Source organism: Agelaius phoeniceus, chromosome 2, assembly GCF_051311805.1.
Source record: "Agelaius phoeniceus isolate bAgePho1 chromosome 2, bAgePho1.hap1, whole genome shotgun sequence".
NCBI classification, from domain to species: Eukaryota; Metazoa; Chordata; class Aves; order Passeriformes; family Icteridae; genus Agelaius; species Agelaius phoeniceus.
In genome coordinates, this window is record NC_135266.1 from 69,754,317 (window position 1) to 69,775,609 (window position 21,293).

Genomic DNA, 21,293 nt, shown 5'->3' on the forward strand with positions numbered 1-21,293 from the left:
GCATCTCTTGCTCCACTTAAGCCAGTCAGCAATGCAATGGCTGATTCTTCACCCTCACACCCTGAGGCATTGGACTGCCTTGAAAGGAACCATGGCTGAGGTGTCCTGCATGCTCCCTGGCAGCTCCAGGGATAGCAGTCTTCTTCACCCAAAGGGATTGTGAAGAGCTGGTATCTGTCCCCCTCATGCTCCAAAGGAATATCATGGCATCCAACGTCCCTCCCTCTCCCAGGGGTCCTCATGTTCTCTGCAAGGGTGCTGGTAGGCTCTGCTGGGCTCTGCAGAGCCCCTCAAAAAGGGGCTTTTTCATGGGAATGCTCATCCTGCTCACTCCAGCAGGAACATGAGACCAACTTAAAATCACACAATGAATGCTTTTACCACTATTTTCAGTTTTTTACTGCCCTTTCACTTATCATGGGTGGACTATTTCCAAGCATGGCCTAGTCTTGCTCCTAGTGCCATCTGCAAGTGGCACTCCATTGCTTAAGGCCAGTGCTCAGTGCCTTGCAGTATCCCACCCCAACAGAACATTGGAAAGCTTTCTGTGAATATTAAACCTACTACTCAGCAGGTGAGAGTTGAAGAAAGTGTCCAGTGCCAGTCTTTTCTCCATGCCAGCAGAATTGCTTTCCCAATCCTCACACATTTGGAAACCTCACCTGACAGAGGTGTGACTTACACCAAGCTGATACTGCACAAGATGATTTTTCAAGCTTTGGGAAACTAGGAATATAGGAACTACTGCAGGAAACCCTTGTGGTTGGTGCACACAAATTTCTTATTTCACTTGGATTTTACCTGCTTGCTCAGATCCTGTGCTAAGCAGGACTGCTTGCTTTGGCACGGGTAGGGGAGGGGTCCTACTTCGGGGCTGGGCCTCCTATTTAAAAGAACAATAAAAACCAGCATTCAGTAGTAACAATACACCTGTTCAGAAATGTGGATGCTTTTGCATTGCTGTCAGGCTTCAAACCCTGAGGGAACAGCTCATGCCAGGGCCAGCAGCGCAGCGTGCCGATGGGGCCGAGTTTCCACTAGAGGGTTGTAGTGCTGTAAGGAAGCAGACGTGGTTACTGTGGCAGAAATATTGCAATGCATTCCAGGCCTTTGTCAGCAGATCAAAAGCAACCTGCCGTATCCCAGCTTCCAGCAGGCTCTGCAGTCTCTGATGTGCACAGCCAGCAAGCTGGGAGAGGGCTGGTGCCTGAGCAGCCTGCTTCCCTGCCTTCCCTGAACAGCCTCAGCACCCATGTGACTCAGCACCTACAGCATGGCTAGAGACATAAATACATAGATAGATAGATAGATAGATAGATAGATAGATAGATAGATAGATACACAGATAGATTGATAGATAGATAGATAGATAGATAGATACATACATACATACATACATACATACATACATACACACATACACAGATAGATAGATAGATAGATACATAGATAATAGAGAGAGAGAAGCAAACACCCCGTGCCCATGCATTTGCACTGATGTACAGAATGTTAGGTTGTGCACCTGGGATTCTGATGCACGAACAGCCACGAGCTGTGGCAGTGGCACGCTGTGGCAGTGAGTCAGGCACCACTGGTGAAGCAAAGCCCACAGCCTGGCAACATGGCAAGTGGGACATCTAGCAGCCTCAGAACAATGAGAGAATCATGGCATCATTCAGGTTGGAGAAGTCTCAGAAGGTCTTTGAGTCCGACTGTTATCCCAGGACTGTCAAGTCCAACACTAACCTTGTCCCTCAATGCCACATCTACACAGCTTTTAAATACCTCCAAGGATGATGACTCCATCACTTCCCTGGGCAGCCTCTCAGTAATGAAATGCCTGACCACCCTCTCAGTAAAGAAATTTCATCAAATATCCAATCTAAACCTCCTCTGGTGGAACTTGGAGCTATTCCCTCTTGTCCTATTGCTTGGCTGTTTGAGAGAAGAGACCTTTCAGGTAGTTGTAGAGAGCAATAAGATCTCCAGTGCCACATCAGCGCTGAGTACAGGGGGATGATCACTTCCCTGGTCCTGCTGGCCACACTGTTGCTGATCAGCAGAATTGGGAAGCATTAGCTCTTCACATACAGCTGTGGCTCCAGGTCAGGAGCTGCCATGCTGTGCATTGCACCAAACACGTGCGCTGGCCCCTGGAGTTTTCAAGCCAGCCTTAAGCAAGAGCCATCAGAGGGGACTGCCACTTCTGCCACCAACCACATCCCCAAGTCCAGTGCTGCTCAGTAGGTCCTCACAGGTTCTTGTGTATGTGACCCCAGCATGCATGTTTACAGTGGTGTTTGTATTTTTGAATGTTTATCTGTAGAATCATAAAATCATAGACTGGTTTGGGATGGAAAGAACCTTTAAAAGTCATCAAGTCCAACACTGTTGCAAAGAGCCTGTGTGTGCAGTTTTCTGAGTAGACGGTGTGCTAAGTGCTGACGACTGTACCAACAAGATCAGGGTGGTTTTGCTGCTGAACACAAAACCTGGAGCTGTGTAAGACTGTAAGAAAACCCCAAATATCACTGAAATTACCTTCCTTTCACAGAAAGAGTGGGAAGGCAAATGCAACCACAAGGCCTGCCTGTAATATGGAAAACACACCGTGATATTCACCAAGAATTTACATAGTGATCAATTTATGTTGCCCCTGTTTGTCTGATACTGTCACTATTTCCATTTACAAATAGATGGAAAATGGACTTTGCCTACATTTTAATCTCATTAGCAGAAAGGTTTTGAGGAAGCAACTAGGACAAGTTCTTGCAAAATAAAACATTGGAACAAAAGATGGGCTTTGGTTCCTCTGAAAGATGACATGATCATACCTAAGTACAATATGTAAAAACCAACCATCCAGTTGACAGAGAATCACAGAATGTCTGGAGTAGGAAGGGACCCACAAGGACCATCAGGTCTGATGGAGAGGCCACAGAGTGCTGTGATAGCTTATCTGACCCAAAATAGACACTTGAATCTTCTTCCCTTTATAGCTGGCTGGTGGAGAGTCACTTCTCATGCTAACAGGGGAAAGTAGGAGTTCAAGTCTGCTGTTTCTTGATATAGAGGACAAAAAAGCCCCAGGGGAGACCCAGCCATCTGGGGAGACCTGCAAGGTGGACACACAGATTTGGGAGAGTCACTTCCCACAAGTGATGGTTTCCATTAACAAGTCCCAGACCTCAGGGAGACCAAACAGGCTGCAGAGCCGGGACTGATGCTGGTGAAGCTTCTCCTGCTCGGAACTGGCTAAAGGTAGTGGCAGCATGAGCCCTTGCTGATCCCAGCAATGCAGAAGAGCTCTGTAGCTCCAGACCCCTGGGGCTACCCCTCTCCTCCTGGAGTGCTGCCATCCCTTGGTGGGTTGACACCATGGGGCAGAAGGGTAGTGGGTCTCCACCATGGATAGGCAGCTGGCATCAGCTATGGAGAGAGCTATGGCAGAAAAGCATGATGTGAGGAGTATTTGGAGTGTGTCATGAGAAGGATGGGAGGAAAAGAACGTGAGTGCCCTGCCTGGGAATAAGGTGTCTCAGCAGCCATAGGTTGGAAGGCTAGATAAAATACTTTTACTTACCTGTTCTAACCAGTGAGAACATTTATAATCATCACGCAATAAATGTGTCTATTATTAATCTTTTGCATCTCAGATTCCTGTAGAACACCAAAAAAAAAAGAAAAAAAGAAAAAAGATGCAGAGGAGACCAACCATATACAAGCACCTATGCCCCATGAGACAGCACCAAAACCTTCCAGCCTTGGTGTAGTACAAAGGCAGATGGCTTTCTGCACCTGCTTTTGTAAACAGCTCTGCAAACTCTCTTCTCACATAGCAAGGAGTCTCATTCCCTCCCGAAGGAGTCATAAAATACAGCTTTATCCATCCTGCATGCAGCAATCAGACAGGCTTAAGAGCTTAAGCACTCGGAGGGTAGCAATGTTTAAAAAGATTGCACAGACCTGTTTGCCTGCCTTGGTCTGCACCACTAATCAAAGCTCTCCTCAGCGTGGACCTGTGGGCCACATGGTCAGAGCTGGAAGCAGAGCACTGACCGTGCTCATAGAGAGGGACTTGTTCAGCTCGGTCCTCTCGGGGAGATCAGAAGCTCACACAAAGAGCCCAGTGCTCCTGCCCTGGCTCCGCTCTCCGGCCGGATGCTGAGCCATGGAGTGCTGGGATCGTGCACTGGGCAAAGAAGACAGCAGCAGACACATTTCATTGCTTTAGACTGTTTTATTAAACACAGCAAATCAAAACAAACCCAACCCCGCTGGCGATACACCAGCTCCTCATTTACACACCACTCCTTTTCCCCGTTCTGGGAGAACAAAGAGGCTGAAGCATAAATGAGATCAGCGTGGTGAGTGTTACACACATGAATATTTATTTATCAAGGAAGACCAGAAAGGGGCCAATTTGCCACCCTCCTGCACCAGCAAGAGCTTGGTCATCAACGAGTTGGAGGGAAGGGTAGGTGAAGAGGCTGGTCCATGCCTTTGTGTGGGCAGGGGCGTGGGGAATGCTGGTGAAAGGCTGTTCTTGCATCTGAGGGTGACTGGGGGAGCCACCAGTCAGGAACGACACTGGGAGGATCCTGGGGTTTGGGACAAAAGCTAAGCACGACACAGTTGTGAAGCAAGCATACAATGTCCCTTCCAGTCACGCAGGCAGCTTGCAAGATGCCCTTTAGGGAAAAAATTCTAAAGAATTAACTGAAAAGTTGTTACCATTCCTTGGGCGTGCCGAGTGCTCATGATAAATCTTTTTCCTGAAGAAAAAAAGCAAGGCTAAATCAAACTACAGAGCTTGTCAAGCATGAGATTTACAGAAATCTCACTGGGTTATGGGTTCATTTCTTAAACAGTTGAATTATAGCAGCTTTTGGGCATCAACATAGGAAGCGTGCTGACCCCCTCAGTGCTGTGGGGAGTTAGGGTATGAGCAGCAATGGAGAGATCGCGCTGGTTATCGTCTTAATGTGTATTTCAAAGTCACTTCCGAAAAAGAAGACGAGATAGTAGTTGAGTATTCCAGCCACAGACATGAGGAACAGGAACAAAATGATGCGCTTTCCAAACAGGTAACCAGGAGTGCTGAGGAGACAGAAATGGGGGAAAGCAATTTGTTGATGTGCATCATCTCACATGAGAATCCTCAGACTTTGGACTCAGCTGTTGAGACCAACTGAAAGACCTCAGGGGCTGAGAGAGAGGAGGAAAATTTCTTTTCTGTCTTGCATTGCCAGGCAGTTGAGAGGACTTAAACGTAATTTTCAGGATCCGTTTGGATCTGGATTTGGTCTTCTGTTCTCAGTGTAGGCTGCTGCTTACAAAAGCGTCTGTTCAAAGGCACTTGAATGTGCTCTCATCCATTACAGGTTGCGGGACACCTCTCTTTCAAATGCATGTAATTAGCTTTATTAATATAAATAAAATATAAATATTAATATAAAAGGACAATCTTGTGCAAATAGTGGCACAAACATGCAAACCCGTGTTTTTAGAGAATCCTGTGAGCAGGAGCTGCAGCCCCCTGACCCCAGTGCTGCTGCACATCCAACATCTCCCACAGCTACCCCCATTTATCCAAAAGAGAGGGGCTTTCCTGTACTACCCAATGCCAGCAGCTCTTGCAGGCAGCACCAGAAGCCAGTGGCTCTGCCTGTGGAAGTGCAGCATCCAGCTGTGCTGCTACCACATTCTGGATTTTTTAAAGAGGCTCTGCAAGTCCTTACCTCTGAGTTCTCTCCCCGAGGTAGCCCACAAAGTACTTCTGCCTCACAAACAGGTACATCAGGCCAGCAAAGGCAGCAGGAGCTGGGCAAAGGACAAAACAAGGCATTAACAACACCAGCCCAGCTCTCGCTGTACGCACTGTCCTCATCTGCTGCCTGGGCTGGAATGGAAACAGGAATCTGCAGTCTTGGATTATGGGACAAGCACTGGAACTAGGATAGAGACCTCTCCATGGGAAACAGCACTTGCGTTGCCTTCACTCCAGCTTTTCTGAAAACTTTGTGGGTGTAATCCTGCACACAGCTGTGCTCACTGTGGAGCACACACCACCATCCTTCCAGTACGTAAAGGGAGCCTACAAGAAAGCTGGAGAGGAACTTTTCACAAGGACATGAACTCACAGGAAAAGGGGAAATGGCTTTAACCTCAAAGAAAGCAGGTTTAGATTATATATAAGGAAGAAGTTCTTCACTGTGAGAGTGATGAGGCACTGGCACAGGTTTCCCAGAGAAGTTGTGGATGCCCCATTGCGGTAAGTGTTCAAGGCCAGGCTAGAAGGAGCTTTGAACTACCTGGTCTAGTGGAAAGTGACCCAGCCCCTGGCAAGGGAGCTGTAAAAAGATGATCTTTGAGATCTTTTCCAACCCAAACCCTTCTATGATTTTGTGAAACCCAGTGTGGGCTGCACCAGGCTCGGGAAAGAGAGCCCCAACGCAGGCACTGTTCTCACCAGACACAGAAGGCTGTTGGTAGATGTACTTCACTAGGAGCAGGTGGAGGATACGTTATGGTCCAATGCTAACTTTTGAGCATTAAAAAAGGGGCTTTCCCCCATAATTCTAGCCTTTCCCACTCCCCTTCTTCTCCTGGTTAAGAAACTCGGGGTTTTTTCCAGAAAGAATAGACACATACCCCAGGCAAGCACTCATCTCCATGTTAGATAAACTCACATTGCATTGGAGGGGATAACAATTAGAAATGCAGGTCAATAGTCCCAGGTGGCCCTCAGCGCAGGGGAGAGGTGGCAGATCTGGCAATTTAATAAATTGAGCCCATTTTCTGTCCCAAGATGGAATAATGTGGCAATAATCCAGCAACCAAGTACTAAACCCTCCACCCAAAACAAAGGGAACTCATGCATAATGCCAGTATGGGAAACGTCCCTGGCCTGGACTACCTTGAATTAAGTCTGGGAACACATCTGTTGACATAAGCCAAGCCATGCCACGAGTGTGCTGCTACTCCAGCAGCATGCTTAGCTCCAGGACAGGGGGGTAAGAGAGGCTCCCCTGCTGCAGGAGGCTTGATCCCTGAAAGTGTAACTTCCATGGTGCTCACCATCCTTTGCTGAATGTGGTGCCAGGTTGAAGGGGAAAAAGAAAACAAACAAACAAAAGAGTGTTACCTTGGCTGCAGAGAAGGCCAGCACACCAAAGCACAGCGAGGAACGTAGGGTATGTATGTCCACAGTTCTGGCTGGAATGGAATTTATAGGAGAGAAATCAGAGCACAGGCAAATGGAAAAAAATCAGTATGTTTCACCAGCAGAGACTGGTGGCAGGTGAATTTGGGCTGCACTAGTGCCCTTGAGAGCAGACTGTTACCACAGAGCAGTGGGAGGCCCCTGAACTGCCAAAGGCTGGGCTCCTCACCCAGGTCTGCTTCCCTGTTTTCTCGCTCAGATAATGGATGCCTTTGTGCTGCCTGATGAGGAAAACAAACCATCCTGTGCCTGCCTGGCACCTGTGAAAGCCACTTTCTCCCTAACCTGTTTGATCATGATAGGTGCTGTGAACTTTACTGACTTAAAGTCCTTTTAACTGAGTCATATTAATAAAGCTATTGGATGAAACCAACAAATGTAGAATTGCATCACAACTAAGAGTGTCTCACAGAGTTAACACGTGACTTTGCAGGGGAACAGGAATGGAGTTCAGCTGCCTCCTTCAGCTGTGAATGCTTTCTGAGGGGGAGAAGTGAAGAAGTTGAGAGTGATTCCATGTGGAAAAGGAGTGGAGAAGTGGAGAGCTGTGTGCCAAGGGTGGTGCCAGAGACCAAGGGATTTGTGTCAGCTCTGCCACCTACCTGCTCCTCAGCAGGCTGATGTCTCTGCTGGCCCTTTCCTTTTGAGCCCTTGACACTCTGGCTGTGTCAGGGAAGAGTGAACTGGTTCCCAAATGAAGGGACACAATACTTGTGATGGCTGCAAGACCTATATACATGCAGCACATGGTGGCAAGAAGGGTGCTGGATTCAGCCAGCAAATATATCCAAAAACCTCATGTCTGAACACTGAGCACAGCCAGGGATTAAGTACAAAGCCTTCATCTGAGGCAATCTGGAATCCACCCCTGGCCCCCAAAAGGGTTTGGATTTAATTTTAATGCAGAGCATGATGAACCCCACTCTGCCCTCACCGACTCCTCAGTTCTTGTCTACTTACTTGGCAGTGTAGACACGGTCGAAGGAGGAGGATCCCTGCCGCTGCAACACCTTCCCATTGCAGTGTCTGCTTTCATGCTCCACTTTGTTTGCAAAAAAAGCTGTTAAAAAACCACAGAGTATTCAGTCTGAGATGTCACCTGAAGATATTGGAGAAGCTGGGCATTGTGGGCTCAGCTCTGTTCCCATGGGTAGATGGCAGGAGAAGACACAGGTGCATGAGGATGCAGGATGTGGCCAGTGTGCTTGCTCAGTCACCCAGGTTTAACCAAGCCCTCCATGCATCCCCATGTATGTGACTGGTAGCGGGCTCTCTCACCTCCAATCCCTGCTTCATCCCAACTTTGCACTTTGGGCAGTCTCTGCATCTCTGCTGCAGAAGCACTGCCCTGACCTGGTCCTTTGAGCTCCCAGTGGGAAAAGAGTTTTCCAGTCAGAGCTGCCAACCCCAAATCTTGCTCTCCAACAGAGTAGGGAGACAAGGGAGTCTATTCTCTTTTAGTGAAACCCATTTGCCAAACCAAGGACATCCTGCAGGGCTGGTTCTTTTCCCAGAAAGGCCCAAAGAAAGCCTGGTCTTAATGGCTGATTTGTGTGTATCCTCCTTTTAAGGAACAGAGTTGTGTCAGAATGTTAGCTGCTGCAAAAATGCAGCACCTCAAGATAATGCATCATGCTCTTGACAAACACGTTTTATCTGATGACACTAAACCAGAGACCATCAATCATATGTCTAAGTACACCAGAGAGAGCTCTGGCAGCCTACAAGCTGCAAGCTTTCTGCTGTCGTGCACCCCACCTCAAGTGCTTCCAAATCACTCTATGGCTTGGAATATTAACCTAATATATACACATGAAAGATAGCCCATCAGGAAATACATTATTATAGCAATAAAAATTTAGCCAGATAAGCTGCAGGATTTCATCCCTGCAATCTGAAGAGTAGCCTCCTTTTTTTCCCCTTCATCGATGCTGTAAATAGGTCCTTTGTACTTCCACTGCCTTTAACAAAAATGACTGGGTTTTTCAGTTCCCAGTATTGTGGGATCCCCTGGGTACATACAGCCCTTCTGCAGAAAAACCCACAGTGCTTTAAGCCTGCACCTCTACTCTGAGCCAGGCTGCAGATCCTCCCACAGCCACCAGCACAGTGCGCTGGCTCCTAGGGGACCCAGACCAGGCATCATCCGGTGGCACCGAGTCCTCAGCATCTCCATCTGCACACCAGCACAGCCTTTGGCAGGAGGTTACCCTGCCTACAGCCACTAAGAGGACCTAATTGAAGAGGACAGAGTTGATCAGCACTTTTTTGTCCAGTGCTGAGCTGCAGCAATGGACTTCCTGCAGGTCTGGGACCCCATGGACTCACTGGTAGCACACCTCCTCACTTTCTTTTATCATGCTTGAAAATCTCAAGAAAATACCACATACTTGGCTTTCCTTTTTCTGACAAAGCCAAGTAAGCTATTTATCTCCCTCTCCATTGCTGCAGGTCCTGCCACTTCCCAAATATCAGCTTGCTGCTGCAGAGAAGTTCCACTATGCTAGGAGGCAAGAGGGTGCTTTCACAAGCCATCATGAGAGGAGTGAGCAGAGCAAGGCTGGAGTGGAGAGGTTTAATTCACCTCAGTTGTTCCAGGAGATAATTCCCTGAGGCTCCAAGGTTCCACAGACTGCCTAGAGGCTGAACAGTGGCAGTCCCACTCTGATCAAGGTAATATGCAAGAGTTCAGTATAAGCCTGGTTGTTACACAAGTCCATGCAAACAGAAACTGGGAGCTGATGATCCCATATAGCCAGTGCTTGCGAACATGCCCCTTATTTCTCTCCACTTTGCTTTCTCTGTCCTGATCTGCTCAGCAATGATCACTGATTTGCCCTGAAAGATGCTGGATTGCAACATATCTCCGGTAAAAGAGCAAAACTTTAGGCTGCATGCGTCACTCAGTGGTATGCGGCCACTTGAGTCATTCCGTAGGATGTGGAGATTCCATCATGAACAAGATGACAGTAAATGGATGCCAGACCGGGACAGCACCACAGCCCACCTCCATCTTCAGGAACAACAGCACTCAAACTGTTTTCTAGTCCTGCACCCTGTGCAGAGAAGTATTTAATCACAAATTTACGTGGTACTGACTTCATGCGCTCAGAAACAGTCAAGCAGAGGCCCAAGTGCTTTGCTGAATGACAGCCACAGCAAGAGTTCAGCACTCCTGATACCCCTTGACAAATATTTCTACTGCTTTCATAATTGCAATATGAAGCATAATTCACCACAGGACTGCATATCAGGTCTGGTCTTTCTAGAAAGAAAGCTTGGGAAGAGGAAACCAGATGACGCAAAGCTTGAAATCCTGGTTTAGGGCTGTCTGTCTCACGTGCTTGGCAGAATCTGCCAAGGGTCCTACTTCCCCTTTTTAGCAGTTGGGTCCATAAACTCACAGACAGATAAAAGCATGTGGATGGAAGTCTGACATGTCCGAGTGAGAGAAAAAAACCCTGTATATAAAGTCATACGATTACATAGCAAGAAATGTATATTTGTCACATTTTCTTAATTACGGTATGTGCTCTGGTCTTAATGTGCCATATTCTGGTGATGTCACGCGTTTTTCATTTTCCAGAGAATAGCATTGGGTTAAGTGATGTGGCATTTACTGCCTATGTTGAAACTAAAGCAGCCTGCATCTCCTTTTTGTTTTTTGCTCCTTGGCAGCTAGGCTCCCACCACTTCCCCCTCTCTGCAGCAGCCCAAGAATAGAAGAATAGTTCATTTCCTAGGACTTTGTGTTCAGTGGGAATCTCCCATTTGTAATAAGAAGATTTCACTACAGATTTCTGGAATTTTCAGCCGCCCAGCCCACTGCTGAATCTCTTTGAACCTGGGCAAATGTGGTGCAGCTGAGGCAAAACTCAATCCTTTCTTTAAATTCTGGGCAGAATTTCCTGCTAAAAAAAGTATTTGTAAGAGAGTATGAAGAAGTTAAAATCAAATTTGCACAGGAGAGATACTTGTTTTATTTAAAAAACCTTGAAGACTATACAAGGGACTATGCAAGGTCTGAATAAGAGCTGGAGAAGGAAACTTCATGGAAATGTACAGTGTTCCATCTCAGGAAATGTACAGTGTTCTTGGGACCACAGTTAATTGAGATTAGTTATACTGCAGGACTTGGAGATGCAGGAAAGCAGGAGAGCTGCCTGCTCACAAATAGCCCACACAGACTCCTCCAATTCTGAGCTTCACCCAGCTCCATGCTCCAGCTCCCACTGCAACCCCCCAGGGACTCCATCCCTGCCCATGGCAGCACGGCTCCAGCTTGAGAGCAGCTCTGCCTGACCATAGCAGGGACCTAGGTCAGAAAAGGAGGTCTTTAGTCATCAAATCAAAATTCATATCGCCACAGGGTATCCCAGCATATTACTCCTTACATGAGCTGAAAAGTGTAACAAACTCACTCCAGAATGTTAGAGAGTGAGACCATGTGACTGTCAGGATACTGCCACAATGTCGTACAAAATTCCATGCCTAGAAGGCTGTTTCTAAAGCGAAAGCCATGCCTAAGCATGCATGCACTTATAACTAAATATTATCTATCCAAAGATCAGCTCAGCATACATCGTCCTGAACTTTCCTCAGCTCCCTTCTATCCCTTAAATAAAAGTTCATTTTTGTCTTACCGTTCTGGACGACGCTGATCAGGGTGACGATGACAAGCAGGACAATGCTTCCCAGGGTCTCCTGGTCCATTTCGTGAGAGGGCTCTCGGGGTGGATGGTGCAGCCTCGGTGGCAGCTCAGTGGTACAAGCACAGAACGAGGAAGTGAAATGAAGGTCTTATCTTGAATCATGAAACACTTCCTATGGTTTCACAGGAGAGTGGCAGCACCCTCTGCTCTGGTGCCTGTCAGACCAACAACCGCAGGCTCACTCACTTGTACAGATGAAGCCCAGGGAAAAAAGAGATTGCACGTCTGTGATCTAAGATGATACTTAATGTGGAAATAAACTTATTGCCCTTCCTATACACAAGCAAAACCTGGATATCTAAAGCATGCCCGAGCACTTGGCTGGCTGTGTGGAACAGCAGAAGGCTGGAAGGAACCAGTCAGGCTACCACAGCATTGTCAGCAAGTGCCCAGCCACTCCACAAGCAGCTGGGAGGAGAAATTATGTTGACAAGTCTCAGCAATGGTGCTGCTCTCATGCAGATGCTCTCCCTGGTCACATCTCCATCAGTCTCACCAGTGAGGAGACCCCAGGCCTGCATGTCACAAGCCAGAGCTCCTGAACCCCCTGGCATGTTGGAATGGGCAGTACAGCAGTGCTGTGAGCATTGCTGCTGAGCACAGAAATATGTCTTTTGTTACCAGGAATGGATCCTGCATCCTGCCCCCTACGAATAACTCCTTGGAAGACAGTGACAGCTACAAACATTCAGTGTTTTGCAGGCTCAGACTTCACAGTTGTGCCCCAGTTTTAGTGCTGGGAGCCCAGTATAGCTGAGCACAATTGCTGCAGCATATTCACAGCCCAGATCCAACCCCTCAATGAAGCTGGCACAGAAGCACAGGCTGTGGTGCTGGACAGAGGGGTGGGCTGACCTTGGCTGAACATCAGGTGCCCACCCAAGCCACTCTATATCTTCCCTCCTCAGCTGGAGAGGGAAGAGAAAAGACAACAAAAGGCTAAGGGGTTGAGATAAGGGCAGGGAGAGATCACTCACCAGTTACTGTCACAGGCAAATCAGACCTCACTCTGGGTGGGTCACAGCCAGGCAGGAGTTCCAGCAGGAGCCAACCTGCATAACTTATCTTTTTCAATGGGGACACATTTACTTACAATGGTGTTTTTACCCAGTCTCTTTATCATGCAAATTTTTATAATCCATAATCTTACATATGGAAAACTCTCATATACTTTGGGTATAAACAAATACACAGAAATGAACTGGCAGAGGTAGGTGATTAACACTGTGAGCTGTGATGTAGTTATCAGCATAGGAAAAGGCTGTCTTTCTGGGATGCCTTTCCTACAGTCCATAGAGATAAAACTGTGTGAGAAGCAAAGCCATAAAGAATACCAAGGTTTAGATTTGGCCTGTGATTTTTTCTTCAGGTTTTTAACTTTTGCCAGATTTCTCAAGGAAAAAACCCAAATTCAAGAACAAAAAGAGAATGACAACAACTCTTTGAGAATGCTTTTATTCAGGCTAAAGTTCTCTTTTTCCCCAGAATACGATCTTTTCCTACTTGAACATCAATGTTTATGTTTTGTGGTCTGTCGAGCACAGGATTGTAGCTGGTATTTAGGGATGGTATTTAATGATAAGCATCTACTAATGTTCAGAGAAGAACCCATCACCAATAAACCATGATGGAGTTAAGTCAAAAGAAGAATATTGTCTAAGCAGAGATCAGTGTTATGACTGTAAAGAGAGGAGCTGTGCATGGGCATGGGCAAGCAGGAGGGAGCTGCTGACAGGAGACGGCAAAGGGGACAGCACAGGTCCTCAGGGCACCTGTGGTTGGAGGATTTCCACTCATCCTCCTGCAGCAGGCATTCTCCTCCTGCTACCTGTTTTGTGCTGGTGCAAACCTACCAGGCAGCCTGCAGTTTGCTTTTGATTTACAAGTGGCAGTACAAGCACATGAGCCTGCTCTAATTTGCCAAGAAAACACACACTCTTCCCCACTATCAAAGACTTCCCAGAGGTGACTTCTATTCAGCAGAACTCTTGTATAAAAGAGGGTAGGAATCAGGCTGCTGAGGTGTGAAGTTGCCATAATGCAAAAAACCCCACAAGACACCAGGAATTTGTGCCAGCAGGCTTTCCAGCTGGCTGACCCAAGCTCCCATCCCTCACCCTGTGTGCTTGCCACATCGTGAGAGATGAGCTGTTGATGCCTTTGCTTTCTCCTTGTCCTGCTCTTTGTTTTGCAGCTCTTTGCTTTGCTGCTGCTCAGTGCCTCTCAGCACAGAATCATCCCCACTTTGCTCTTCTGCTCTGCCCGTTCTGATTTCCCCCTGTCCCCTGGCACTGCTTTGGCATTTTGGCACTTGACATTGCCAGTGCTTTTCTGGAAACCCAGCCTGTTCCCTCCTCTCACTCAGGTTTGCTCCAAAGCCATCCCACATGTATATGTGGAGGAAAGCAGGGTTTCACACTCCTCCCTGCAGTAAAAAAAAAACAAACCATGACATCAGCTCCAGGGCTTGTTAAAATGATTTCTTGGTGTGCAAGGAGAAAAAAGCTTTGCCAGCAAGAACCACTTTGGTATGGCTGCCTTAAGAAAGGAACTGCAGGGTTTTGTTTTGTTTGTTTTTTGTTTTTTGTTTGGTTTTTTTTAACTGCAGCATCACTTGAGGAAAAACAAGGAAATCAAGATGGTATGTGAGACATTGAAGAAGAAGTCCCTTTACATGGCAAAGCAACACTGTTGTGTAGCCAGACCTAGCATAAACCTCTTGTGGGAAGGAATATTACCTTCCATACCCCTTGGCCCTGTAATAGCTGCAGGATAGAAGGAAATTCTGGCAATATTTTTGCAATTTGGGGAATTGCCTTGGCAAGGGAGGGCTAAAATGACTCTGCTAGCAGCTTTTTCTATACCTACACACTAAATTGTTCCCTGTCCCTGAGACCTAAACACACACAGGATCACTGACCGGATAAGACAAAGTTGCCACCACTGGAAAACCCTGTCCACCTGGGAGAAACATCAGTGCAAAACACCTCCATCATATCTCACTTGGCTGTTTGAAATAAGGGATTCTCCTGAGTAGACAAAAAAAAACCAAAAAGGGGGTATGAGGGGAGGGATACACACCTTGGGGAACTGTGCCTGCACCTTTTGTAACCCCCAGCTGTGGTCAGACTTCTTCAGGCACAGGCAAGTCAGCACTTCAGCAGCTGCTGTCAGATCCCAGCCCTTTTGCTTGTTGCATGGCTCTTTGACATCCACATCATTCTGTCCAAGGAAGATAACCTTGACACAGTGAGCCATGAAGCTCACAAAAATGTGCAAAGCCAGCGAGCTTTTCCAGTTGCACTGCGAGGCTTCCTGCACATTAATCTCCTCCCCTGGAATCCTGAACAGCCAGTCAAAATAATCCCTTTGTAGAATTGCTTTCGTGGCGAAGAGGAAAGGAGTGGGAACGCAGATCTATAAATATCTTTTGGGATGTTCATCTCTCCTCTCATGCACTCTGATCAGAGCTCAGGAGAAAGGACTCCAATGAAAGTGTGCCTCTTGACAATATAAAGGATGCTCAGGTGAAGCTCCCACACATGAAAGCCAGGTGACACCCAGCTGTCATGCTTTGTCACAAATGCAAGGTGACACAAGCCCCTTGGATGTCCGGTTAATACGAGCACTGTGCTTTGCAAAGGTAAAGCGCTGCAGCCCCTTCAGCTGAAGCACACAGGCACACATGTGGGTGACTCCCTGCCTGCCTCAGAATCCCATCCTTGCTGAACCTGACAAAACCCCAGCAGAGAGCATGAACAGAGCTGGAACTGTGAAGTGCAGCACAAAGAAAAGGGCAATGCTGCAAGTTTTAAAATGCTGCCTTCATCCTGCACAGCCAAGAGAATGAGCCGACAGAGCACCGCCTCAAAAACCCCTCCTTCTCCACATTTCACAGGCTTCCTCCTTTCACTCACTGTTTTCATATCCCTTTGGTACAAATTCAGCTCAAAACAGAGCTGGATGACAGAAACTGTAGTCTCTTCAGGTCCTCTGGCACAGCCTCCTCCTCCTCACCGTCTTTGTCCCATTGTCACAGTTCAACCCCAGCCAGCACAGCCCCTTAGCCCAGCACAGCCACTTGCTCACTCCCCACCAGTGAGATGGGGGGAGAATCAGAAGGATAAAAGTGAGAAAAAGGTTAGGAAATTCCACACATGCAGGCAAATAAAAACAATAAATGCATTCACCGCTTCCCACAGGCAGGCAAGTGTTCCAGGAAAGCCAGGTCCCATCACATATAATGGTTACTGTGGGAGACAACGTTGTCACTCCAAATGTCTCTCCTTTCTCCTTCTTCCCCCAGCTTTATATGCTGAGCATGGTGCCATATGGTAAGGGCTAATCCTTGGATCTGCTGGGGTCAGATGTCCCCGCTCTGTCCCCTCTCAACTCACTGGTGGGGTGATGTGAGAGGCAGAAAGGCCTAGACTTTGCGTAAGTCCTGCTCAGCAGTGACAAAAACAACCCTTTGTGACCAGCAGTGTTTCCAGCACCAGTCCAAAACAGAGCCACATGCCAGCTACTAGGAAGAAAATTAACTCTACCCAGAGTATTTTAGATGTGGCCTCACCAGAGCTGAGCAGAGGAGCAGAATCACTTCTCTTGACCTGCTGGCAATGCTTTGTCTAATGTGACCCAGGGTACCACTCACCTTCTAGGCCACAAAGTCCCACCGTTGGCTCATGTTCAACCTGCTGTCCACCAGGACAACCAAATTCCTTTCTGCCAGGTTGAATTCTAGATGGGTACCCCCAGCATGTCCTGGTGCTTGATGGGGTTTTTTTGTCTACAGCTGCAGGACTTGGCACTTCTCCTTGCTGAACTTCATGAGGTACCTATCAGCCCATTTCTCCAAACTGTCAAGGTCCCTCTGGATAGCAGCATCACCTTCTGCTCTGTCTGCCACTCCTGTGGGTCTGGTGCTGTCTGTAAACTTGCTGAGGCTAAACTGTGGCCCATCATCCAGATCACTAATGGAATGTTGTGCAATATTGATCCCTGATGGCATCCAACTACATCGTGCCACCACACTCTGGACACAACAGTTTGGCCATTTTTCAGTCCACCTCACTATCTGCTTATTGAACCCACACATCAACAGCTCCTCTGCAAGGATCTTATGGGAAACAGGGTCAAAGGCCTCACTGAAGTCCAGGCAAACAGTACCCACTGCCCTCCTCTCTTCTACCAGGCCAATCACTTCACCATGAGGGTCTACCAAATTGTCTAACATGACTTCCCCTTGTTCGAGCCATACTGACCAACTGCTGGCACTTCCACTGCCTTTGATGTGCCTGAAGATGGTTTCCAGGATTAGCTCATCCATCACCTTCCCAGGCACTGAGGTGAAGCTGACCCCAGTCAGTAGCTCCCCCAGTCATCCTTCCTGCCCTTCTGGAAGATGGGGGTGATGTTGCTTTATTCCCATCCTTGGGCACTTCCCCTCATTGCCATGATTGATGAAAGCTGATGGAAACTGCAATGGATCTATCATCTCTCTCAGCACCTGTGGGTATATCCCACCAGGGTTGGTGGGATTTATGGATGCAGGTTGCTTAAATATGGATTAATGTACATGCAGGTTGCTTAAGTATTCCCAGACTTGGCCCTCATCCATCTAGGGTATATCTTCCTTGCTGATTTGTTTTTTGTAACTCATGTTTGCTGCCATTATCACCTTATCACCTTTTAGGTGGCTGCAATTTTGTTGTATTGCACTAAATAGTTTATTTAGTTGTTGTTTTGCACTGGGTGATGGGAAATTTTTACTGAGTATGGTATGTCATGTAGAGTGTTATTCCCCCTCTCCCATCACATAGTCTATCCCTCACACACCCCCCTGCCACACACCCTGGTGGGCTTTTATTTCTGTCCATGTAAGACCATGTGGGCCAGGGTTCGAGCTAGCTGGACTGGACCCATACAACAGCCCAGAGACATGCGGATTCTTGCACAATTTGATTAATAATTAGTTTCAATTCATTTTATAGACTGTTTAGAGCTGAGGTGAGGCTGCCTGGGCAGCAGATTCACAAGTCTTTCTCTCCACTCTGCTTTGAGAAGTCTCTTTCACCCTGTCTCATTTCTGTTCCCGCTTTCCATTAGCTCTTGCAAATAATTATCAGAGGACTATGAATCAAAAGTCACTGTGGAGTGAATTTTATCTTCTGTTCTTCAAGTTGTGAAATATGCATATTTTATGATTGGCTTTTTGCAAATATTAAAATGAATATTATATGTGTTGTGTAAGAAAGTTATGCTGTGTTAATTTTCTTAAGTAGTGTGTTAAATATAGTTTTAACATAATGTTTAACATAAAGTTTTAACATAATAACATAATGTTAAAATAGAAACTATGCTATGTAAAATACTTTTTTTAAAAGAAAGGACTCACAGCGAGATAGCATCCACAGAACACCTAAATCTTTCAGAGAAATGAATTTATTGCTCTCTTATCGAGTTCTTCCCACCTCGCTCAGTCCTGAAGATGCCATTAGGATTCAGAGGAAGAAGTTGACGATGACCAGACAGAATCCTTTGTTTGAATGGAATTTATGCATCATGTATGAGGTGTATGAACATGCAACAGGCTATTGCTTTTAAGGGTTAATCCTCTGTTAAGGGGTGTCCTTTTTCGGGCTCGTGTTGCCCAGAATGAGGTACCCGGACATCCGTGACTCTTTGTTTTTATTGTCTCATATTGCCCTAATCCAAATTGTCCAAATTATTATTACTCTAATTATATTGCTATTTTTATAACCATTTTATTATTAAACTTTAAACCATTAAACTTTAAAAATTTTAAAAACAAGTGATTGGCGTTTTTCACAAAGTCTGTGGTCACAACTACTCCTTTTGGCACTGTAATTATCAGAAGGAAAGATGTTGGATCCATTGACCACCTTAATAACAGGGCAATGCTAATTTTTGCCTTCCTCATCCCTGGCACATAGTGTCAGAGCTTCCTCTTGCAAGCTGAGCTGTCTCGGAGAGCAGCCTTCAGGCTCCTATTGACAACCGTCCCACCAAGAGGCAGAACTTCAACCACTACATTTTTCTGCTTGTCCACTCTTCCGCAGTCCCCCAGGAAAACAAAGGGAAAAGGCCACGGAGAAAACAAAAAAGGGAAGGCAAGGAAGGGCCGTTTTTAGATTTGAAAAGCAATCAGGCCCCACAGCCGGTGATTAAAGCCCAGCCCAGGCCGCCCCGAAGGAGCAGGAACGGGAAGGACACAAAGGAACGCAGAGCCCGCCCCGGCCGCCGCGGGAGGCAGCTGTGGCTCGGCGCGCCTGCCCCACAGCGCGTCTCTGTGGCGCAATCGGTTAGCGCGTTCGGCTGTTAACCGAAAGGTTGGTGGTTCGAGCCCACCCAGGGACGGGGCGCAGTCTTTTTGCGGCGCACCGTGTGTTTTTTCCTTCCCTCCTGCAAAAGGCGGCGGCTGTAAACGGCCCGCGGCGCCTTTATACTGGCGGGAAGTGCCCGAGATCCGAGACCCGCTTTTGGCTTCGGCACCTCGCTCCTCCTGCCCGCCCAGAGGAGTTTCACCCGCACCATGGGCTCACAGCGAAGTTCCGGGTCCTCCGGCTGATTGGTCAAGGCAGACTGCAGGAGAACGCAGCATAGCGGGAGTTTCCGTAGTGTAGTGGTTATCACGTTCGCCTAACACGCGAAAGGTCCCCGGTTCGAAACCGGGCGGAAACACCATATTTTTTCCCTTCCCGTGTCACCGCGGACGTGTTTCCTGGTTTCCTCTTTATCCGCGGGGCTCATCCCCCGCCCCGCCGTGGGAGAGGGCGAGTGGCCTCCTGGGCTGCCGGGGGGCCGGCAGGGAGGAGCAGGGGCAGAAGCTGTGCAGAAGCTGTGCAGGAGCTCTGCTTCATTCCTATGCCCGAGCTCCTCGGCAAACGCGTTTTTTCCGGAAAGATCGCCCAGAGGAGGGGAAAGGAGCTTCAGCTGAAACGGTCTGAACATCACAGAAAACTTGGGACAAAAACTACAACCACTCGCCGTGGGCATTACAGAAGGCCCTTTAGCTATTAACTTACATAAAAAGAGTAATATAGATCCAGGTCGGGGGAGAAGCATCTTTTGAGGGTTTCTCCAGCCTCTTCCTCAAAAGCATAGCTGGAGGCACCCAGCCCCTTCTTCCTTACACTCCTTTCCCAGCATTTCCTCTCCTTTGTGAGCCCTGTGGCTCCGCCGTGTTCTCTTGGGCTGGGCAGCTTCAGCATCTCCCTCGCAAACAACCACAGCGTGTTTGTGCACAGCAGTGTAAGACTAAAAATGCTGCAAATTCCATCAGCCTTCTTATCCCACTAAACTTCTCTTCTCTCTTGCTCTGCCTGCACCCTGTCTTAGATCAATACTTAGACTGGAAGTTTTTTCCACTCCGAGACCGAATCCTGGTGGACTTCAAAGCACAGCACACACTTTCGAGTACAAGCTGCTCTAAAGGCAATGTGCTTTGCTCTGGGCACGAAGGGGCTCACATCAAGAGCAGCTGTTTAGCTTTGCAAAAGGAACACAGACAACACACGATGGCTCTTGCGGATATGTTGTCAGGAAGGGAGTAATTATTTAAAGCAGAAAACCAGTGATGGAAGAATAAATGGCAATACCCAGCCATGAAAAACATCAAGATCAAAATCATATTTGTAATCGGCACCACACTAGATTTCTTGAACAGTGCTCTAGCAGGTATACAGCTAGAAATCCAACCAGGCAGCTCCTATGCAGATGTGTTGGTTTATTGTAGGCAGGATGTGAGAAGGCAGCCCTCTTTTTCACCCTTTACTGTGTTATAAGAAGTGTTCGAATATATCACCAAGTAGTCAGATCTGAATCACAGCACCATTTCTGCAGAACTGATTCCACACTCTGAGTGCTGCGATTATGCCTTTCCCAAAGCAGAAGACAGACTAACAAGGCTCTGCAGAGGGCTCTGGACAGGCTGGGTTGATGAGCCAAGGCCAATTGGATGAGGTTCAACAAGACCAAGCACTTGGTCCTGCCCTTGGGTCACAACCCCAGGCAGTGCTACAGACTGAGGGCAGTGTCTGGAAAGCTGCCCAGTGGAAAAGGAAATGGGAATGCTGGTCAATGGCAGCTGAACATGAGCCAGCTGTGCCCAGGTGGCCAAGAAGGCCAATGGCATCCTGGCCTGTGTCAGCAGCAGGGTGGCCAGCAGGACCAGGGCAGTGATGGTCCCCTGTACTCGGCACTGGTGAGGCCACACCTCAAGTTCTGCGTTCAGTTCTGGGCCCCTCACTACATGAAGGACATTGAGGGGCTGGAGTGTGTCCAGAGAAGAGCAACAGAGCTGGGGAGGGGTCTGGAGTGCAAGACTGATGAGG

General features: G+C 47.6%; 1 protein-coding gene and 2 non-coding genes across 4 annotated transcripts; 2 read left to right on the top strand and 1 right to left on the bottom strand.

Moving 5' to 3' along the window:
• Positions 1–4,220: 4,220 nt before the first annotated feature.
• Positions 4,221–19,632, bottom strand: ALOX5AP (arachidonate 5-lipoxygenase activating protein). Of its 2 annotated transcripts, none has more exons than XM_077173819.1 (6): positions 19,503–19,632; positions 11,869–12,122; positions 8,186–8,285; positions 7,148–7,218; positions 5,742–5,823; positions 4,221–5,100 (listed from the first exon to the last, which is right to left on the bottom strand). In XM_077173819.1, the coding sequence occupies exons 2-6, from the start codon at positions 11,936–11,938 to the stop codon at positions 4,938–4,940; spliced, it is 486 nt and encodes a 161-aa protein (XP_077029934.1). In that variant the 5' UTR covers positions 11,939–12,122; positions 19,503–19,632; the 3' UTR covers positions 4,221–4,937. The 2 variants fall into 2 exon arrangements, with proteins under 2 accessions (XP_077029934.1, XP_054483775.1); XM_054627800.2 differs by having other exon boundaries at positions 11,869–12,092; positions 19,503–19,594.
• On the top strand, positions 19,244–19,317 carry TRNAN-GUU (transfer RNA asparagine (anticodon GUU)). Its single transcript has one exon. It is a non-coding gene; the product is annotated as a tRNA-Asn (tRNA).
• On the top strand, positions 19,569–19,641 carry TRNAV-AAC (transfer RNA valine (anticodon AAC)). The gene has a single exon. It is a non-coding gene; the product is annotated as a tRNA-Val (tRNA).
• Positions 19,642–21,293: the final 1,652 nt, after the last annotated feature.